The sequence below is a fragment of the Trichomycterus rosablanca genome, chromosome 21, assembly GCF_030014385.1.
Source record: "Trichomycterus rosablanca isolate fTriRos1 chromosome 21, fTriRos1.hap1, whole genome shotgun sequence".
In the NCBI taxonomy this organism is placed as follows: Eukaryota; Metazoa; Chordata; class Actinopteri; order Siluriformes; family Trichomycteridae; genus Trichomycterus; species Trichomycterus rosablanca.
The window spans coordinates 8712598-8730904 of NC_086008.1; the positions used below are offsets into that span (position 1 = coordinate 8712598).

Consider the following 18307-nt stretch of genomic DNA (forward strand, 5'->3'; position numbering starts at 1 on the left):
GGGGTCTTGAAGAAGTCTCAAAATGAGCAGCTTGGTGGTGGTGGGTTTATCTGAATTATTATAGAAGATTTTGAAATGTTTGGCTACTAGTTATTGAATTCCAGGACTCAAAAATTACACTTGAATTATCTCCCCAGTATTCTAATGCTAACTTGGATGAAGCCTGTATGCATACTGCATACTACATACTGCATACTACATACTCCATACTACATATTGCATACTCCATACTACATACTGCATACTCCATACTACAGTACATATTGCATACTCCATACGACATACTACATACTCAATACTACATATTGCATACTCCATACTACACACTGCATACTACAGACTATTACAGTAACCAGCTGTAGTACACTAATTTTACATACTAATCAAAATGGATGTTCTGGTTCTGTAAATTTCTTAGAATAAGAATATTTGTCAGTCAAATACAATAAATCTAAATGTGGATTTATTTAATATTAAAGATACCACTAACAATAAAATAATAAAGAAATCTAACTCATTTTAATCTTTCACAAATCTGACCAAAAGAAGTTTTCTAGCGATCAGTGAAAGAACATGTTATTATAGGTTGGACAAAGGATGTAATGTGTTTCCAAATCACATGTTTATAAATATTCTGGTATTTTAATAAGGACGATGTAAATTTGCATTTTTGTGCATAAAACAAGACCTACTTATAATTACACACCAATTTTAATACTTGGCATTTTCCAGTTCAGAGGCACTTTAAATCTAAAGTGTAAAACACAGTTTTTCACTTCTGCAAATAGCTGGATGACAACAGCAGCGTGGGTGTAATTTTCAGTAAGGGCCACTAAACATTCATGTTTTCTTATTCTAATACTGTCACCGTTTTCAAACTGGTTGCAAACCAGATCGTTTTAATTTAACATTATATAATACATTTAGCAATGTTAGATAAGTGCATTGAGTTGTTAAGCAGACTCACTCTGAAAGCTCCTCAGAAAGCATTTGTTTTTAGTACACACTCAAACACACACATGCATACACATTTAATTACCTGTGTGCAAGGGTGGTTGGGGTGGTTGGGGACAGATCCGACTGGAGCTCTGAATTTGGTGATGCATCTGATAGGGTGACATCGTCACCTGTGCCGTTGATTCGGCAGAGGTCGGCGGAGACGGGAGGGGTCAGGGGTGAGTGGATGTCAGCAGGTGATTCCTGCAAGGAAGGAACCACAAAATGTATTATTTCTGCTGTCCAAGTCATGAACCAGAGCAACCAGATACAGAAAAACAGATGAACACTTGAACTTAATTAATGTCCTGCATTAAGAGTGTGAGAATCATCATTTCATTCGAAAATATTACAACTTACAAAACCTGAAGATACCCAGGAATCGAATGTAACCCCTCCCACACATTAATCATACTACCTATACTAAAGATTTTACCACTAAATGACTAAAACTGGACTGAGTGTTTTTTTTTTTTTAGAAGTGTTTAAAACTGAGATTAATGAATTGAAAATAGAAAATGTATAAATAGAAAACTAATAGGTGGCTAAGTGGGTAGCACTGTGGCCTCACAGCAAGAAGGTCCTGGGTTTTTATCCCCAGGTGGGGCGGTCCGTGTCCTTTCTGTGCGGAGCTTGCATGTTCAGTGTCTGTGTGGGTTTCCTCCAGGAGCTCCGGTTTCCTCCCACAGTCCAAAAACATGCAGTCAGGTTAAATGGAGACACTGAATTGCCCTATAGGTGTGTGTGTGTGTGTGTGTGTGTGTGTGTGTGTCTGTCTGCCCTGCGATGGACTGGCGCCCCGTCCAGGGTGTTACTGTGTGCCTTGCGCCCATTGAAAAGCTGGGATAGGCTCCAGCATGGATAAGCGATTAAGAAAGTGAGTGAGTGAATAGAAAACCTAATATATTACCTAAAAGATGTGCAAACTGGAGTAATTAATAAATAATACAACTGTTTAGCAAGTTTAATTACAAATAAATAAACTGTAGACCATTTGTGCCTACAATTATATTCTTTGTTAAATTAATGGTACTCCTTCTGTAAAAGTACTTAATCACCTGTGAACTATAATCTGGTTTAGAGATCATCTACATGAACAAGAAGCCCAACACCTGATTCCATCAATATTAATGTGGAATTTACTGTATGTATTGTATAGTTTAATTTCGTTAACAGGGCTGTGTGAATGCTGCATGTGTGTGTTACAAATAAAAGAACCAGATAATGTCCTGGATTTCAAGTGCTAAATGGGCTCTGAGTAAAGGAAATGGATACACTGATTCATTTTTATATATTATTATTATTATTATTATTATTATTAACAAACATAAAAAACATCTGCATGCTTCTGCTGTTAGGTTTGCAAAACATTATGGCTCTGATAAGTCTTTTTGTATGTTACTTGAATAATGTGTGTCACGCAAGTTATAACTACATACAAGTACAATATCTTAAAATATCTCTGAATCACATCTTAACAATGTCAAAGATAATTAGATATTATATGACTAATCAGATTTAATTGGATCTAATGTAGGGATGCACTAATCCAATCCAATACCAAGTATTAGCATCAGAGAGCATACTTCCTTGAAACACGGGCTGGATTTCTAATCTAATTTTACTTTTTTGCTGATGCCACTGACGCAGTGGATAGTGTGACTGCTATCATGAAGCAGGCTGCCACTACTCCTGTAATGCGTTACATTTTTCTTGCAGAGGCTCTGATGGTTTACCAGGAGGATTTAAGTATCAGAATGGGTTGGATAGGGTGGCATTACTGGCTAAACATCACTAAATATTAACGTTACACAACTAAATAATTACACATAGTCATATATTGAAACCACATGGTTGTGATTAATAAAGATCAATTAATTAAATGAATGAACAGTCCATATTGTGTCGACATATGCATATCTGTTCTATACAACTATCCAAATTACCTGTACATTACTAGAGTCACAACACTTATTTTGATAATTATAATCTTTGTACTTTTCTACTACATCATGTTCCTTAAAGAACCAGTGCAGATGAGCAGTAATGAAGTAAGTATAATAAAAAGCACAGCAGTATTTTTTTAAAAACTAAAAGTATCGTCACCTGAGAGGGAGAGCTCGCCAGCTCCATCTTTTCCAGAGACTTCTCCTTGGCTAAACGTGCCGCTTCCTTATACTCTGCAAACTTTTCTGCAAACTGTAAACAGACATGAGCTGATATGAACACAGACACATTTTCATTTAAATGACACTAATCTGAGTAATCTGAGCAAAACTGGTCTAATCCCAATTGTGCTCTAAAAATATACCAAGAAATCTGAAATTAGTCATGCTTATAATTCATTGCATTTGTGGTTTTTGATCTTGGTCAATTATATCTGACCATCCTGAGACATTAAACCTGTTAATGCGTTCCATAGTCCCGTGGAACAGCATATATTTTAGGTTAATGTAAAATAATGGGGTTGTTTTTGACACTTATACAATGAAAATAACACAAATATAATATAAAAACACTGAAATACAATAAAAACAATTAAAAAGAAATAAAAAATACAATAATTATTGCACTATATTTTTACTTCTTTATTGTTTCCTTATGCTTCCTAATAGTGCAGATGATTGATCTTTGAATACCGTATTCCTTAGCATGTACAGTAAGGGCGCATTCAGGTGTCGTTATTTCCTATGAAGTGTGCCGGTGCACAAACCTAAACATGAATTATTGTACTAAAATGAGCGAGGAATTTGATTAATGGAGAGAACTTATGAGCAGTAATAATTAAAAGAAGTTTAGTGTTTCTATGTTGTTCTTTTAATACATTAAGTCACGTTAAGTTGTTTTTAACGATAAGCGTTTTAGACTCTCTCAGAAAAACTCTTACAATTTCTCAGAACCCTGAGCTATAACACAAGTTTAAAAGTGAAACAGGAGAAAAATCTAGCTAAACACAAATACATGTGGACGCTTTCAGAGTGAATTTGACGGTTATTCCACACAAATGCAGATTTGTCTCATAGTTGCACTTTGATGACGTTTTACCGCACACTCAAGCCAAGCGCTGAGCAAAGCAACGGTCGCACACAAGTTGAGTCTAAGATTTCGAGTTTAGGGGACGTCGAGTTACAAGGTACCACTGTGTGTCTTTTTTATTAATTGATGGCCTCTGATTAGTTACTCCAAACTATAAAATACACCTAAATGATGACAAATGAGTTTATGTATAAGGTAAACACTGTGCAAATAATCAAAGAGTGCAGAAAGAATTTGGGGAAGAGTGTGAGAAAGACTGAAGGCATGATGTCGCTCTTGCATAAGTCTTGTAGTGATGCACTGGTGGTTTTCCACCCCCAACGTGTGACAGTACTTAATCATAATGCGGAGGAGCCAGAGCGAGAGTAAGAGAGTGAAACCGAGCGAGAGAAAACGCGAGAGAAAAGCTGCAAGAGAGAGAAAGGGGAAAGGAAAGGACCACGCAGAAAAAGCCTCCCACACAGTGATGACTGTACAGCTGCTCATTAGGGCACAGTGTGTAGGTGTTCCCCAGCTCAGAGATGCTCAGAAACAGAAAGAGGGAATCAAACAAAGCAGCACAGAAATCCACCAACCTTAAACAGATGATGCTCTGAGGAGAACCCCAAACCGTACACTGTGTTGGCACGGCTGTCTGCCCACTGTCCAAACTTCTGTGACGTCTTGGTGAAGGTCATGTTTGGAGTGATAGTGCTGTTTATTATAGCCTGTAGCAATGAAAAGAAAATCATTCACCTTTAGAAACCACAAAAATGCTTTAAACATAATATTACAGGCAAGCAAAGGAATCCAGGCTTTTTAAAGCTGGTTGTCCTTAGGACATTGGACAGGTATTTTACAGGATATAAATGAAGCATGGATGCCTTATGTTGTTATTTAATGTATCTATAACTCCTCGGTCAAATGTGACTCAGATGACAAATTGAAAGATCAAATGTGTTCATTGAATACAAACTGATTAACCAATAGAAAATACAGAGATTGTAGAGCGGCGATGTACTTGTAGTGATTTAATGCACATATACTGATCTGTTAACAGAACAGCTTCTTGCTGTACCAATTCCCTTTTTTCCCATGTGGAAAATAACATTGATCAATATATGTGAATCCTGTATGTGTTACATGTAGTGTTGGGTAAACAACTGAGCTCTCTGGCACAATACACACAATGTCAAAAATGTGTATCTACAAGTCACAAGACAAATACATTCTGCCCAAACTGATAAAACACCAGTACTTAAACTATCTTATGTCTTAAATGAACACATTACTTATACAGTATATTCACACTACAGGTAGGAAATGTTACGTAAACCTCTGAACTATTAACATCTCCAAATGTAAAGTGTTACAATTCCAATCCAGTTCCAATGTTCCAATTAATTAGAACACATAAGGTTTGGAGGTGTCATGCCCCTCAAAAAGGCACATACACACTATATCTGCTTTTCTCAAGTAAGATGTGTTCATATGATGTGTTTATGTAAATCATGCCCAAGTCAAAATACATTTTGGACGCACTTAAAATATAAATAGTAAAGATGGTTGATACCTGGGTGCTTACAGAAAAACAATAAGAATATAGAACATAGAATAGAAACAGCACCAAGATGTGAACAGGAGCTGAAGGACCTGCTGGATGTTTTACAGTGTTTCTGAGACATGTTTTGTGGATAGAAGAATAGACACCAGATACTTGTAAAGCATGTGAAGCATGGTGGAGGGAGCATCATGTTTAAGGGCTGCTTCACTGAAAAAAAAATAATAAATAAGATATTTTAGGGGAATGGCAGAGTAGCCATTGTTCTGCATGACTGATCAGAAGCTACAGGGGATGTTATTGCTGGATCTGAAAGTTGTATTAAATACAAGGGTACACATACATTTTTTCTTATACAAACTTCATTGTAAATGATAAACCATCCAAACAAATGAAAAGTAAATTTTTATTAGTTTATGGAGTATGTGATTGTCTGTTATTATACTGTAGAATTACAGTACAGTAATAATCGGTGGAACACAACAGCATAGTTCACAATGTCCTGACTTTAATCCTACGGTCACTGTTTTTACATAGTTGTGCATGTTCTTCATGTGTATAAATGCCTTTCGTATAAGTACTCCAGTATGCTCCAGGCTGCTCCTACCTGCCCCTAGGTGCGAGTAGATAAGTGAATGTTTAAATGCAATATTGAAGTAGATCATTGTTCTATTCAGAGTATGCTCCCATCTTGCTCCACGTGTTTTTGTGTGGCAGCATTAAAAATGAGTAAATGAATGAGGACTATTATGACAGACCTAATTATCAGATTGTTACAAAGAACTGGTGCCAAAATCAAGTATATTCCAAATATTTTGCTTGCAACTGTCAGTTCTGCAGATGGACATTCATCTTGGATGGAGCCCTAAACAGTTGAAAGCATCTATAAATTTGAAACCAATGCTGCCTTTCTAAGAACTGTTAGAAATGAAATGACCAGCATTACCTAAACTACATGAGATTGTGTGGGTGTGAGTCTGAGAAAGCAAGGCAGGAAGAGAAAGAGGAATATGCAAAAAGCAAACAGCAAGAAGACACTGTATGTGTTTTACTGAAATGATTAAGAGATTAAATTTTAAATGTATTTAATTCAACTCATATTTACTCATACTGTATATGAAATGTCTAATTAGCAGTAATGATAGAATCACCACAAGGTTCACCAGTCAGAATGTTCAGGAAACAGTAATAAGGTAGTACCAGGGATTTAAAATCCTTTTATATCTTACATGTTAAACCACTGAACGTTCAGTAGTTCAGCATGTAGAAAATAACATGCTTTTAAATCCCACATCCTCCAACACACATCTGTAAACACCAGTCAGAAACAAACTCCAAAAAACTGTGGTATATTGATTCATGCTGGAAACCTAACAGCTACCATTCTGTAATAAATGTTATACAATTCCTCCCTCAGATCAGTGTGGGAAGTGGGAGCATTCTGTTCATCATCCCATGTTCCCCCACAACCATGGTTTCTCAGACGGAGGAGTGAATACTCCTACTGCCTAGTCCTGCTTAAAGAAATATTACAACATTTTTACTGAATCTCTGTCCACTCTGTTTATAGCAGACTGGTGATGACCATGGACATCATTTTTTACATGAAAAAGAACTGTAAACCTGTTTACTTGAAATGTACTTAATGGACGTCTAGTGGGGGCTTGGAATGTCAGAAACAACCCATACACATTAACAATAAGGGCATATGAGACAGATATGAGAGAACATATCACCAAAGTTGCTGTTACATACTATTTTATGTTTTAAATAATACAGAAATAGAGTAACAAGTAAGTCTAATTACTTATGCTTTCTCTAAAATATCTCTCAACTATAGCCCACTACAGGTTAACTGTGGTCACACTGTGCCCACACAAAGAGTGAATATTGGGATGCATTGTGGGCAGTGCAGCCATACGCCTACACATATAAAAAAAAAACATCATCAACTGCTTTATTTCAGCTCATGGTTGTGGCAGGTCTGGTTTCACTGAGAACCACTGGGCACAAGGCAGAAATATCCTAGACAGGGTGCAAATCCATCACAGGGTTTTATTTACCCCCCAACCCCCTCTTAAAGAAATAGCCAGTCATGCCCAGCCAGTAGATAGCACCACTGAGATTCGAACCCAGATCTCAGCGGTGGTGGGCTAGTGAATTTTCTGGCAAAGTCTATACCATGCCAACAAGAGCTCGGTTTAAATAAAGATTCAAGTATCTAAAAGATTGGAATGTTTGTGGTGGAATCAGCATCTGCTTTGCTGGAGTTCACACAGATGCATGTAGAATTGATTAACTGTATGTAAATCAAGGAACACTGCATACTAATGCTAAGACATCAAGAAAGGTGTTTACTGAACCAGTGGATTAGTAAAGTGTCTGCTTAATGCTATACTGGACTATCATCTGTCAGACCCTTAATGTGGTTTTGAGACCAGGATCTTATTACGTCCCTGATACCGGCCTCCTTTCATGACCCTAGACTCACCTAGCATCTGGTAAATGCAGTTGTTTAATCCATCCCCCTTTTCTCCCAATTTAGTGTAGCCAATCCACTGCTGGGGACCCTGATGGTGTCCAAGAAGGATGTACTGTATATTCGCCTGATACACACTCCCTCCGATGTGTGTGCAGTCCACCAATCACTTCTTATTCACCCATACTTTGTTGGATTTGCAAGTGAGGTCGGCTTTGCGTACAGAAAGCCAAGTCCCAATCTCTGCGCTCCTCCACTTTCTCTACAGGCACCCTGGGTTATCCTAACACAGTGGTGATAACCCTACCATTAAGTCTGGTCTTTCCCACCCAGCAGACTGGAAGACAATTGTGCCTGCTAGAGGGCGCTCAGCCGACCGTTAGCAGAGCCGAGATTCAAACCCGGGAGCTCAGAGTCTTGGTGCTGGTGTGATTTTCTTGTCCTCATTTAACTCAATGATTAATAATTAGAATGCAAACCTTTATAGTAAATAACTAATAGAACCTTGTTTTCTGTATCTGCTATTCAGACACGCACAACAGTGAAGACGGATTTTAGACCATTAAAAAAATCTTAACATTATTATTATGAACATCTATAAGTCATGCCATAGCTCCATGTGAGTTAAACGGGTCTGATATTTAAATCAAATATTGTAAAACACAGGTGATTCACCATTACAACATTCTATTGTTTATTATATATATGTTGAGTATGTTGAGTAATTGTCTTGTTACATTATCAGATGTCTGTTGAGCTTTGGGTAATAGGTCGCTACTCTAATATTTTTGCTACCCTGTAAAACTGAATGATATGGTATTAAATGTATTGTTCCTCACAAAGGTCAGAATCTTTCATGGCCCCTGGGCCTTCAAAACCCGATTCTCACATGTTCATATGATGTTTTGGTGCTGGTGTGCTGTTGTGCAAAACCTTTTTATCAAAACATTGTGTGTGTTTCAGTCTAAAGGTTCAATATTTGTCCGAGAAACGCTGCTGAACCTCCAGGGTGCTTTTTGAAAACTTGTAAAGTGCAGCAATTTTTGAAGAGCAATGGGTTTCTCAGCTGTGTCCTTCCTAACACTACTCTGAACAGAGACTTTGGCAAGTGGTAAAGATTTCTGTAGGCATTTTGCTGTCAAGCCATGATTTCCATTTGACATTCATTAGCACTGCACATTGTGCTCCTGGTGTGATCTTTGAAGGAAGCTGCTTCTAATTAGAGTAACAACATTCATTGATTCATTCAGTGTATCTTGTTTTGCACTAACAATCATTCGGGTAGTCAGAAATGCTTTTGCAGCAGGTTTTAGTATCATTTATTAAGTTCTGTTAAAGTGTTGCTAAATACACCGATCAGCCATAACATTAAAACCACCTCCTTGTTTCTACACTCTCTGTTTATCAGCTCCACTTACCATATAGAAGCACTTTGTAGTTCTACAATTACTGACTGTAGTCCATCTGTTTCTCTGCATGCTTTGTTAGCCCCCTTTCATGCTGCTCTTCAATGGTCAGGACTCTCACAGGACCACCACAGAGCAGGTATTATTTAGGTGGTGGATCATTCTCAGCACTGCAGTGACAATGACATGGTGGTGGTGTGTTAGTGTGTGTTGTGCTGTTATGAGTGGATAAGACACAGCAGCGCTGATGGAGTTTTTAAACACCTTACTGTCACTGCTGGACTGAGAATAGTCCACCAACCAAAAATATCCAGCCAACAGCGCCCTGTGACCACTGATGAAGGTCTAGAAGATGACCAACTCAAACAGCAGCAATAGATGAACGATCATCTCTGACTTTACATCTACAAGGTGGACCAACTATGTAGGAGTGTCTAAGTGGACAGTGAGTGGACACGGTATTTACAAACTCCAGCGGCGCTGCTGTGTCTGATCCACTCATACCAGCACAACACACACTAACACACCACCACCATGTCATTGTCACTGCAGTGCTGAGAATGAATAATAATAATACCTGCTCTGTAGTGGTCCTGGGAGAGTCCTGACCATTGAAGAACAGCATGAAAGGGGGCTAACAAAGCATGCAGAGAAACAGATGGACTACAGTCAGTAATTGTAGAACTACAAAGTGCTTCTATATGATAAGTGGAGCTGATAAAATGGACAGTGAATGTAGAAACAAGGAGGTGGGTTTAATGTTATGGCTGATCGGTGTGTGTTGTGTTCACATGAACAGACTATATTGAAAAGAGCACTTCTCTCTTATCTCATTAATACAAACATCTGAATTTTGGCAAAACTGTTTAATTGAAAATATTATTACATATATTAAAGATAAGCCCACTTTTTATAAATACTAATACAGAAATCCTGGTAATTTCAAAGGGTTCACAAACTTTTTTGCATTTTTCTCTCCCATATAATGTATATGAAGTAGAAAACATGAAGTAGAGAACATTTGGAGGTGTAATTTCAGCCCCGTAGTTACAGCTAAACAGCTAAAACAGTCAAATAAATTATGCACTGCCAGAATAAATGTGCTGAAATCAATTTTGTTGACATTTGCATAAACAGAACCAGTGTTTATGATCGTGATCTGGTATTATCTGCTCCTAAACAAAGTCATTTGTTTTGATAGAGACACAGCAAACTCTGCTAAGCAGTTAAAACCAGTTCAGCAGTGGGATCACTTCACATGTTATTTTCGTCTCTGGAGCTGGAAGCTGAAGTACAGAGAATACGGATCCACTCTGGTGTACGTGCTATTTTAACCAGTCCGTGCTCCCTCCGCAATAAGGTTCGAGAAACTGGGATTGAGTTGCCAGTGGCCTGAATTTCAATGTTTCATCCGACTTAAAGAGGTTTAAGTAGCGGACATGCGGTGCATAACATAACGTGTGGAGTTTTTGATGATGAATAAGTATGGCTGACAGTGCAGAAATGCCTTGTATTCTGAACACTGAAGTGGGAGTTGGGGGTGTGATTTAAATTCTAATCATGATCGCTGCCCTTAAGGGTTTGTGATGCAAGATTGGCAACAGTATAATCAATTCTGTGACTGGTTTAAATAATTTAAAATACTGGTCTCAACACGGTAGAGTAGAATGTGATCAAACAAAGAGTGTAAAGGTTTACACAAACATTTCATTCCTGTGTTGTCTGTTTTACCACCACTCTATCCTGGTCAGGGTTGCAGTGGGTTCAATTGATTGGGTGAAATGCAGGAAACACACATATACTTACACCTAGGGCAATTTTAGTAGCTCCAATTGGCCTGACTTTGAACTGGTGAATTGTCTTTGAACTTGTGGGGGGAAACTGGAGCACCCGGAGGAAACCCACATGAACACAGGGAGAAAATACAAACTACACAAAGAGAGAACGCTGTCTGGCTGCTGGCTAATCAAACCTTGGACCTTCTTGCTGTGAGGCGAGAGTGATGCCCACTGTGCCAATGTGTACACACACAAACATTAAATTAAACGTATTTTGGCAGTGACAATGTGTTTCACTACTGCTTCTATTGTTGCATGGATTAGTAGGTCACAAAAGTGTGTCATAAGGCAGTTCAGGTGTTTCAGCCACACCCAATTCTAACAGGTATATAACATCATTTATATAAAATAAATAAAATGCTTCCAACTTTGTGGCAACAATTTGGGACAGTACTGTTTCAGCATGACTGTGTTTTGAGCATGAGTTTGGTGTTCTCAGAGCCCTGACCTTGAACCCATCGAATACCAACGTTAGCAGCAACTTCACAGATGCAAAAACGGATGAATGGACACAACTTCTCACAGAAGCATTTCAGAATCTTGTGAGCCTGTCCAGATGAGTGGAGGCTGTTACAGCCACAAAGGGGGGAAGTAACGTCATTTTAATGAATACAATGCACTCACATTGCTGCACCAACTTGCCTGTTTTTCATGTCATTATTTAAAGCAGTTTGGACTGCTCAGGTGGCGCAGCGGTAAAACACACTAGCACACCAGAGCTGGGATTTCGAATACATCATATCGAATCTCAGCTCCAGTGGAGAGGTATAACACAATTGGGTTAAAATGTGTTAAAAAGGTTTATTTAACCCAAACCCATTTTTGCTTGTTTATTCTTGTATGCGGGTTGCACAGAAACTACATAAACATAATCTGAAAACTGATTTTATGTCAAATGTAAAAATTAATTTCCAGCCTAGATGAATCAATAATTTATGTTTAGTTTTGGAACAGTTTGTTGCTGGTAAAATCAGTGTGAAGTACAGCAGAACTACTGTAGCTGTAAAGCACTCCCACAAGGGTTTTTTAATGTGTTACAATGACACAGACATGTAACGCATTATCCAACACATTATCCAAAGATACTACAGCATGAATTTAAAGCAAGTCTCTTTGCATGTTTGCCTGCAATTTGACCTTTTGAATAATTTAGCATTTATGACATTCTAGAAACAATTTTATTTTATGCTATCCAACAGGATTCTTTCTTACTGAAGGTCCAGCATCCTTAAAAATGTAAATTGCTAGATCAGTTTGTTTGCTTTATTAGATTTTTATCTAGGCTTAAATATGAGTGCTTGGTTTAAAGATGCTCTCTAAGCTTCTCACATTGAAAACCTGGAAATCTCTAAGTTGTTTATAAACTGAATGGATGGTAAACAAAAGGACATAAGCTGGAGTGTATCTCAGATTGCTAACCAAATACAAGCCAAAATACACACACAGCTGACAAACACATTAAGCGATAGTTAAATACAAGAACAATATCTGACACCGCTTGTGCACTTAAATGAACAACCTATTAAAACATCTTTCGATTACTCTGTCTAAAGCCGTGTGTGGAAAAACTACAAATGCAGAGCTGAAGCTTGAAGTTTTACCTTTGACCCATCCAGACTGATGATCCTGTACACGTTCCTGGTGCTGTCATAGAAGTAGGAGACGGTGACGGCATGCTTGCTGGTGGGCACCCAGTTCTTCTTGGTATTGGGGTCGATCTGGAAGACATGTGCCCTCGTGCTGTAGATAGGCTGCTCCCTAAAAGGGACAAAGAAGAAATGGTGAACCTCTTTGTGCCGCAGAACAGTGGTGTCACCGAAGCCACGGGGTGAACTCGCACGACCCGGCAGTCGGATGACCATCTCGCCAGCCTCCATCTTGCTCTGAGCAGGTACAGGAGGAAGTCAGGTGGTCCCACCCACCCGGCTAGGTGCATCAGTGTGTCCTGTATTCCTGAGCATTATACAGGCGCATTCAAGTTGCACTTACAAGCGCTCAGCTGAGATGGAAATGCCAGCTGTTTGGCAGGAGGCGGGTGAAGGGGGATGGGTTAAATATAGTATGGGACGAGGTAATCTGTCACAGTTCTGTGATCTACACTGTCAATCCTGCAACTGTGCTTGCTGTGGAACTTCACAGGGACTTACACGCTCATGCAGAAAAGTTTGAAGTTCATTGCACTGTGGAAGTGTGCTGTATTGTAGGGTACTGTATGTTATTGATTGCAGTGCATTGCAGTTATAAGTGAATAACTGCGAGACTGCAGGCCAAGAATAGTTTAAAGCTCTTTGGGGATTTGATCTTATTACCACAAATACCTTCCCAGTACTGCATTGTTCTGTACGTGTATACTGCATGTCTATAAGGGCTGCACACAAATACTGTTTGCTAATCCTTCTCACAATGTTGGTGTGTTGGAATATTGATACTGCCGAAGCACACAACTGTGTTCTGTGAGCATACTGACCCTTCGCAGACATTCCAGACATGTTTTCTTTGGGTGTTTTATTAGAGCATAGCATTGCTCTTGCCCTTCATACTTCTAAGCTTTCCTCTTCATAGAAACAATTTATTCTGGTCATAAAGACTAAAACATGAATCTAAAACATATACATCAAAAGACATAAAACACTCTGCATAGGGCTCCGTTCTATTCAAATAAACCAAACTAGCAGCAAATCTACATATGAACATGCAAAATTTACACAGGCTGTAATTGGGTTTAGGATTGAACCATGGACCTCAGGATTGACCTCAGGCACCACCACTGCAACACTGATTACTAGCCCACAGTGTTGTCCAAATGTTCAGCAGCTTAATGTAATGCATAGGATATCATGACTGCTAAATATTTGTAATTTCATGCAGCCATACTGCTGGTTCTTTACATTCATTCATTCTTTTTTTTTCTTTCAATGACTGTTTTCAGTGGCAGCTGTAGCCTAGTGGTTAAGGTACTGGTCCAGTGATCAGAAGGTAGCCTCACCACTGCCAGGTAACCACTGTAGGGCCCTTAAACAAGGCCCTTAATCCTCAATTACTGTCACAACTGTAAGTCGCTTTGGATAAAAGCATCTGCTAAATTCCGAAAATGTAAATGTATTCTAATTAGGTTTGTACTGGGTCTGGAGGATATCCTGAAAACACTGAATACACAGCATTACTACACACTGTACAGGGTGCCATTCCAGTGTGTCCCACCACAATCAATCAATATAGCTGATATGATATTTTTCAGAACAAAAGGGTTCTCCTAAGACTCTAGATTCTACACCAAGACGCCATGAAAATCTCAATGAAAATGTCTTGTTGGCGAGTGTGGCTTTTTTAACCACTGTTCTGTTGTAGGTATAAGCCATACCCATAACCTAATAAGATTTTACATTTACATTTTTGGCATTTAACAGACGCCTTTATCCAAAGCGGCTTACAGCACTGTATACTGTCTAAGCAATTGAGGGTTATGGGCCTTGCTCAAGGGCCCAACAGTTGCAACCTGGCAGTGGTGAGGCTTGAACCAGCGACCTTTTGATTGCTAGTCCAGTACCTTAACCACTAGGCTACAACTGCCCTTAGTTGATCCAGTTGTACAGATAACCTCCCTTCCCCCAAAACACTACCACTCAAGAGTGTCTTCACATACTATACAAAACACTGCTTATTAAATCAAATGACAAAACACAAAGGAAAAAATCCCAAAGAATACACACAATCAAGTTTGCTGATTCTATTCATGGCATGTCTAATCACCATCCTTCTAATCAGCTGCCACATGGCTGATAAATGGAAAAACGCATGCATGGAAGGAAGAAAAGGCAAAGCAAATGTGATGGTGAGAAAGTAAGTCAGAGTGAAAGGGCATTGCTGGAACATAGCGCTTACACTGCACTTACATCAAACAACATCAAAGCCGCATTGCATAATTACCATTAGAATTCAACAGCAATCACTATACGTGTAAAGAAAAACGAGCATGATTCCTAAAGGTTGGTTTAGTAAGGAAGGACGTTTAGACGCAGTTTAGCAACCGCTTCATGCTCATCAGGGTCATCCTAAATTCAAGGCTTACCTGGAACCACTGAGAGCAAGGTGGAGGTACACTCAGCAGAGGACATTAATCCATGGCAGAGAATCACACATTCAGCGGTTCGCTCAATCATTTACACCTGGGAGCAATTAATGCCCCTTTTCTATAGCACATTACACTACAGCACAATAATCCTGAACTATCTATGGAATAACTAATGCACCACTTTTCATTTCCAATTGCACAAGGGTACCCAGGAAAATAAGAAGAGTTCCTGAAGAAAAAGCTGTGATGGCATTCTCCTCAAGACAATGAGAGCAAGTGTACGAGCGTAACTGTAAATAAAAGTGGCAACAACAGGACGATTCTCCAGTTTTTGTGGTCTTTAATTTTCTGCATGGGGAGAACATGCAGACTCCACACAGAAAGGAACCCGTAAAGCTTCACCTGGGAATCCAACCCAGAATATTCTTGCTGTGGGGCAACAGTGCTACCCACAATGCCACTGTGCCGCACCCATTAATGGTTTTTTTCTGTTTTTTTACAGAACTGCTTTAATTAAATCATTTGTAGTCAAGATTAAATGTGGTCATGTAAAAAAACAGTGTCACATGAATGTTTTCTAACAGAATTGCTAAGGTTAGGTTTAAAGTTTTAACTGCCCTTAGACTTCCATTATAGGTACGTTTTAAGATCAGCAATCTTTACATTCTTAGTTCACAAAAAAGCAACAGAAATCATTTTCTGAGATTTTTGTAAACAAAAGTTCACCTAAAATGATTAAGAATTCCTGTAAATGAAATCTGCTTAGTCGGCAATAACCTCTTGCATCTCAGCTGTCTGTTCTAGGCTGCAGTATCTGTAATACTGACACCTACTCACCAGCATAAAGTGCAGAGCTCTCCAAAGGAGAAAAAACACTACTCAGAAACAAGGCTGTGTCCAAACCTACACTGTTTCACCTTTATGTAAATAAAGGAGAGACATTAGATAAATCACATACAGCGTGGGAGGAGTGATATTATCTTTCAAAGACATCATCGCAGATATTTACCACAACTGTTTTCAGCTTCGTCCTTCAACACTGTCCTGTTCTGCTGTTCACTGTACAACTGTGAATTAATGTTGTGATTTAGTGTAGACAATAATGTAGTCACACAGATGTATAAAGTCACTGGTGCAAAAGGGTGAAACGTTAACTGCATTCACCTCGGAGAAGCGATCTCTGTCGTACCTGTGGTGTGATAAAGATAATTTCACACTGCTTGCCTCGTATAACCAGTCAGCATCCAAGGATAAAAGTGTTCACCCTTGTCTAATAGCTTTCCATATTTCAATCAATCCACATTTTGTTCTACGGAAATAATACATCAATCTATCTTCGGTGATGAAACTGACATGACTGTCCCATGTATAGATGGTTTAGCAAGGATGTCTTTGTAATTTACCAAAGATTCGCCGGCCAAAGGTTTGTCAATGCCTTTTCTAACCAAAGGATTTGCCTATTTTAGCCATGTTTATTTAAAAGTTGCATCAAATTAATATTCATAGACAAACACTGGTCATAGAATAGGTCAAACTGTAGAGCACAGTGGCACATGTCACCTTTCCAACAAGGCATGACAAGTTTGACATGTGTCTGTCCTGCTAGAGCTGTAAATACTCTGCCCTCCTGTAAATCCTGCTATTGTGAGGCCTACAAGCCTAGAAGCAGCAACAGCTCAGCTTCAAAGTCACAGGCCATGCAACATTTATTATCAGTGCCTCTTGAAGTAACATCAGCTCAACAGTTGCTTGTCTAGAGCTTTAAAGACTGAGCTTCCGTGGCTGAGCAGTTCCTTAGAGAAACGCTTTGCTGAATTTGGTGTGGAAGAACAGGACCTTGACCTCAACAGGACCTTGACCTCAACCCAAACACAAACTGCTAGGACATGTTATTACTCATCATCGGTGTTCAACCTTATAAATGGTACTGTGACTAAATTAAGTGAAACCCAATAGTCATGTTTTAAACATTTGTGTTAAACCCACTGAAATGCAGGTTTTTGGTGAGATGTATTAGGTGTCCACAAAATTTAAATAATATACTGTATATTTAGTATATACTGTATATACTGTATATTCCAACCAGTGGTAGAGATTACAAAATTCATCACTAAAAATGTCATATATGGAAATATATAAAACAATACACAATATTCTTACAGGTATGTGGAACTTCTTATTTGGCTATGGTAGGGACAGTGGTAGCTTAGTGGGTAGAGCTTTGTGCTATCAATTGAAAGCCACTGTTGGGCTCTTGAGCAATGCCCTTAACCCTCTTGACTTCAAGGGCGCTGTACAATGACTGACCCTGCACTCTGACCCCAGCTTCCAAACGAGCTGGGATATGTGAAAAAAGAATTTGGTTGTACTCCACACCTTTATATGTAAAAATGACAAATAAAGGCATTCTATAGAAAAAAGAAGAACTGGCTGAGAGAAACTCTGTAACCACCACTATATGGGTAAAATAATGTGGACATCCCTCCTTATTACTGAGTTAAGGTGGTTCAGCCACACCAATTGCTAACAGATGGATAAATAATGTATCTATGGCATGGATGTGTCCCGTGCACAAACTGATTTATATAAAGACATCACTGGTTTGTAGAGTTTGGTGTGGAAAAACTGGTGGCCTGCACAGAGGCCTGAAATCTACCTAACTGAACACCTTGGTGTCAAACTAATACAGCCATTGTGAATGAGGACTTTTCATGCAACTTCAAAGTCTGACATCAGAATGTTCTTGTTTGAATAGTTACAAATTCCCATAGTCTACACTAAAATCTTGTGGAAAGCCATCTGAGAATAGGGCAGGTGTAGCCTGGCGGATAACGTACTGGGCTAGTAATCAAAGAAATGGCAGTTCCATTTGCCAGGTTGCCACTATTGGGCCCTTGAGCAAGGCCCTTAACCCTTAATTGCTTAGACAATATACTGTCA

The 18307-nt window shown here is 38.9% G+C and overlaps 1 protein-coding gene across 2 annotated transcripts in view; it reads right to left on the reverse strand.

The window, feature by feature from the left end:
- Positions 1-18307, reverse strand: part of homer1b (homer scaffold protein 1b) — a 38724-nt gene that overhangs the window by 13559 nt on the left and 6858 nt on the right. The window contains exons 3-6 of one of the 2 annotated variants that reach the window (XM_063017575.1): positions 12897-13053; positions 4608-4739; positions 3103-3195; positions 1040-1200 (exon numbers count right to left, since the gene is read on the reverse strand). In XM_063017575.1, the coding sequence (XP_062873645.1) occupies positions 1040-1200; positions 3103-3195; positions 4608-4739; positions 12897-13053 (543 nt within the window). Of the gene's footprint in view, positions 1-1039; positions 1201-3102; positions 3196-4607; positions 4740-12896; positions 13182-18307 lie in introns of those variants that run through there. The other variant, XM_063017574.1, reaches the window with a different exon arrangement.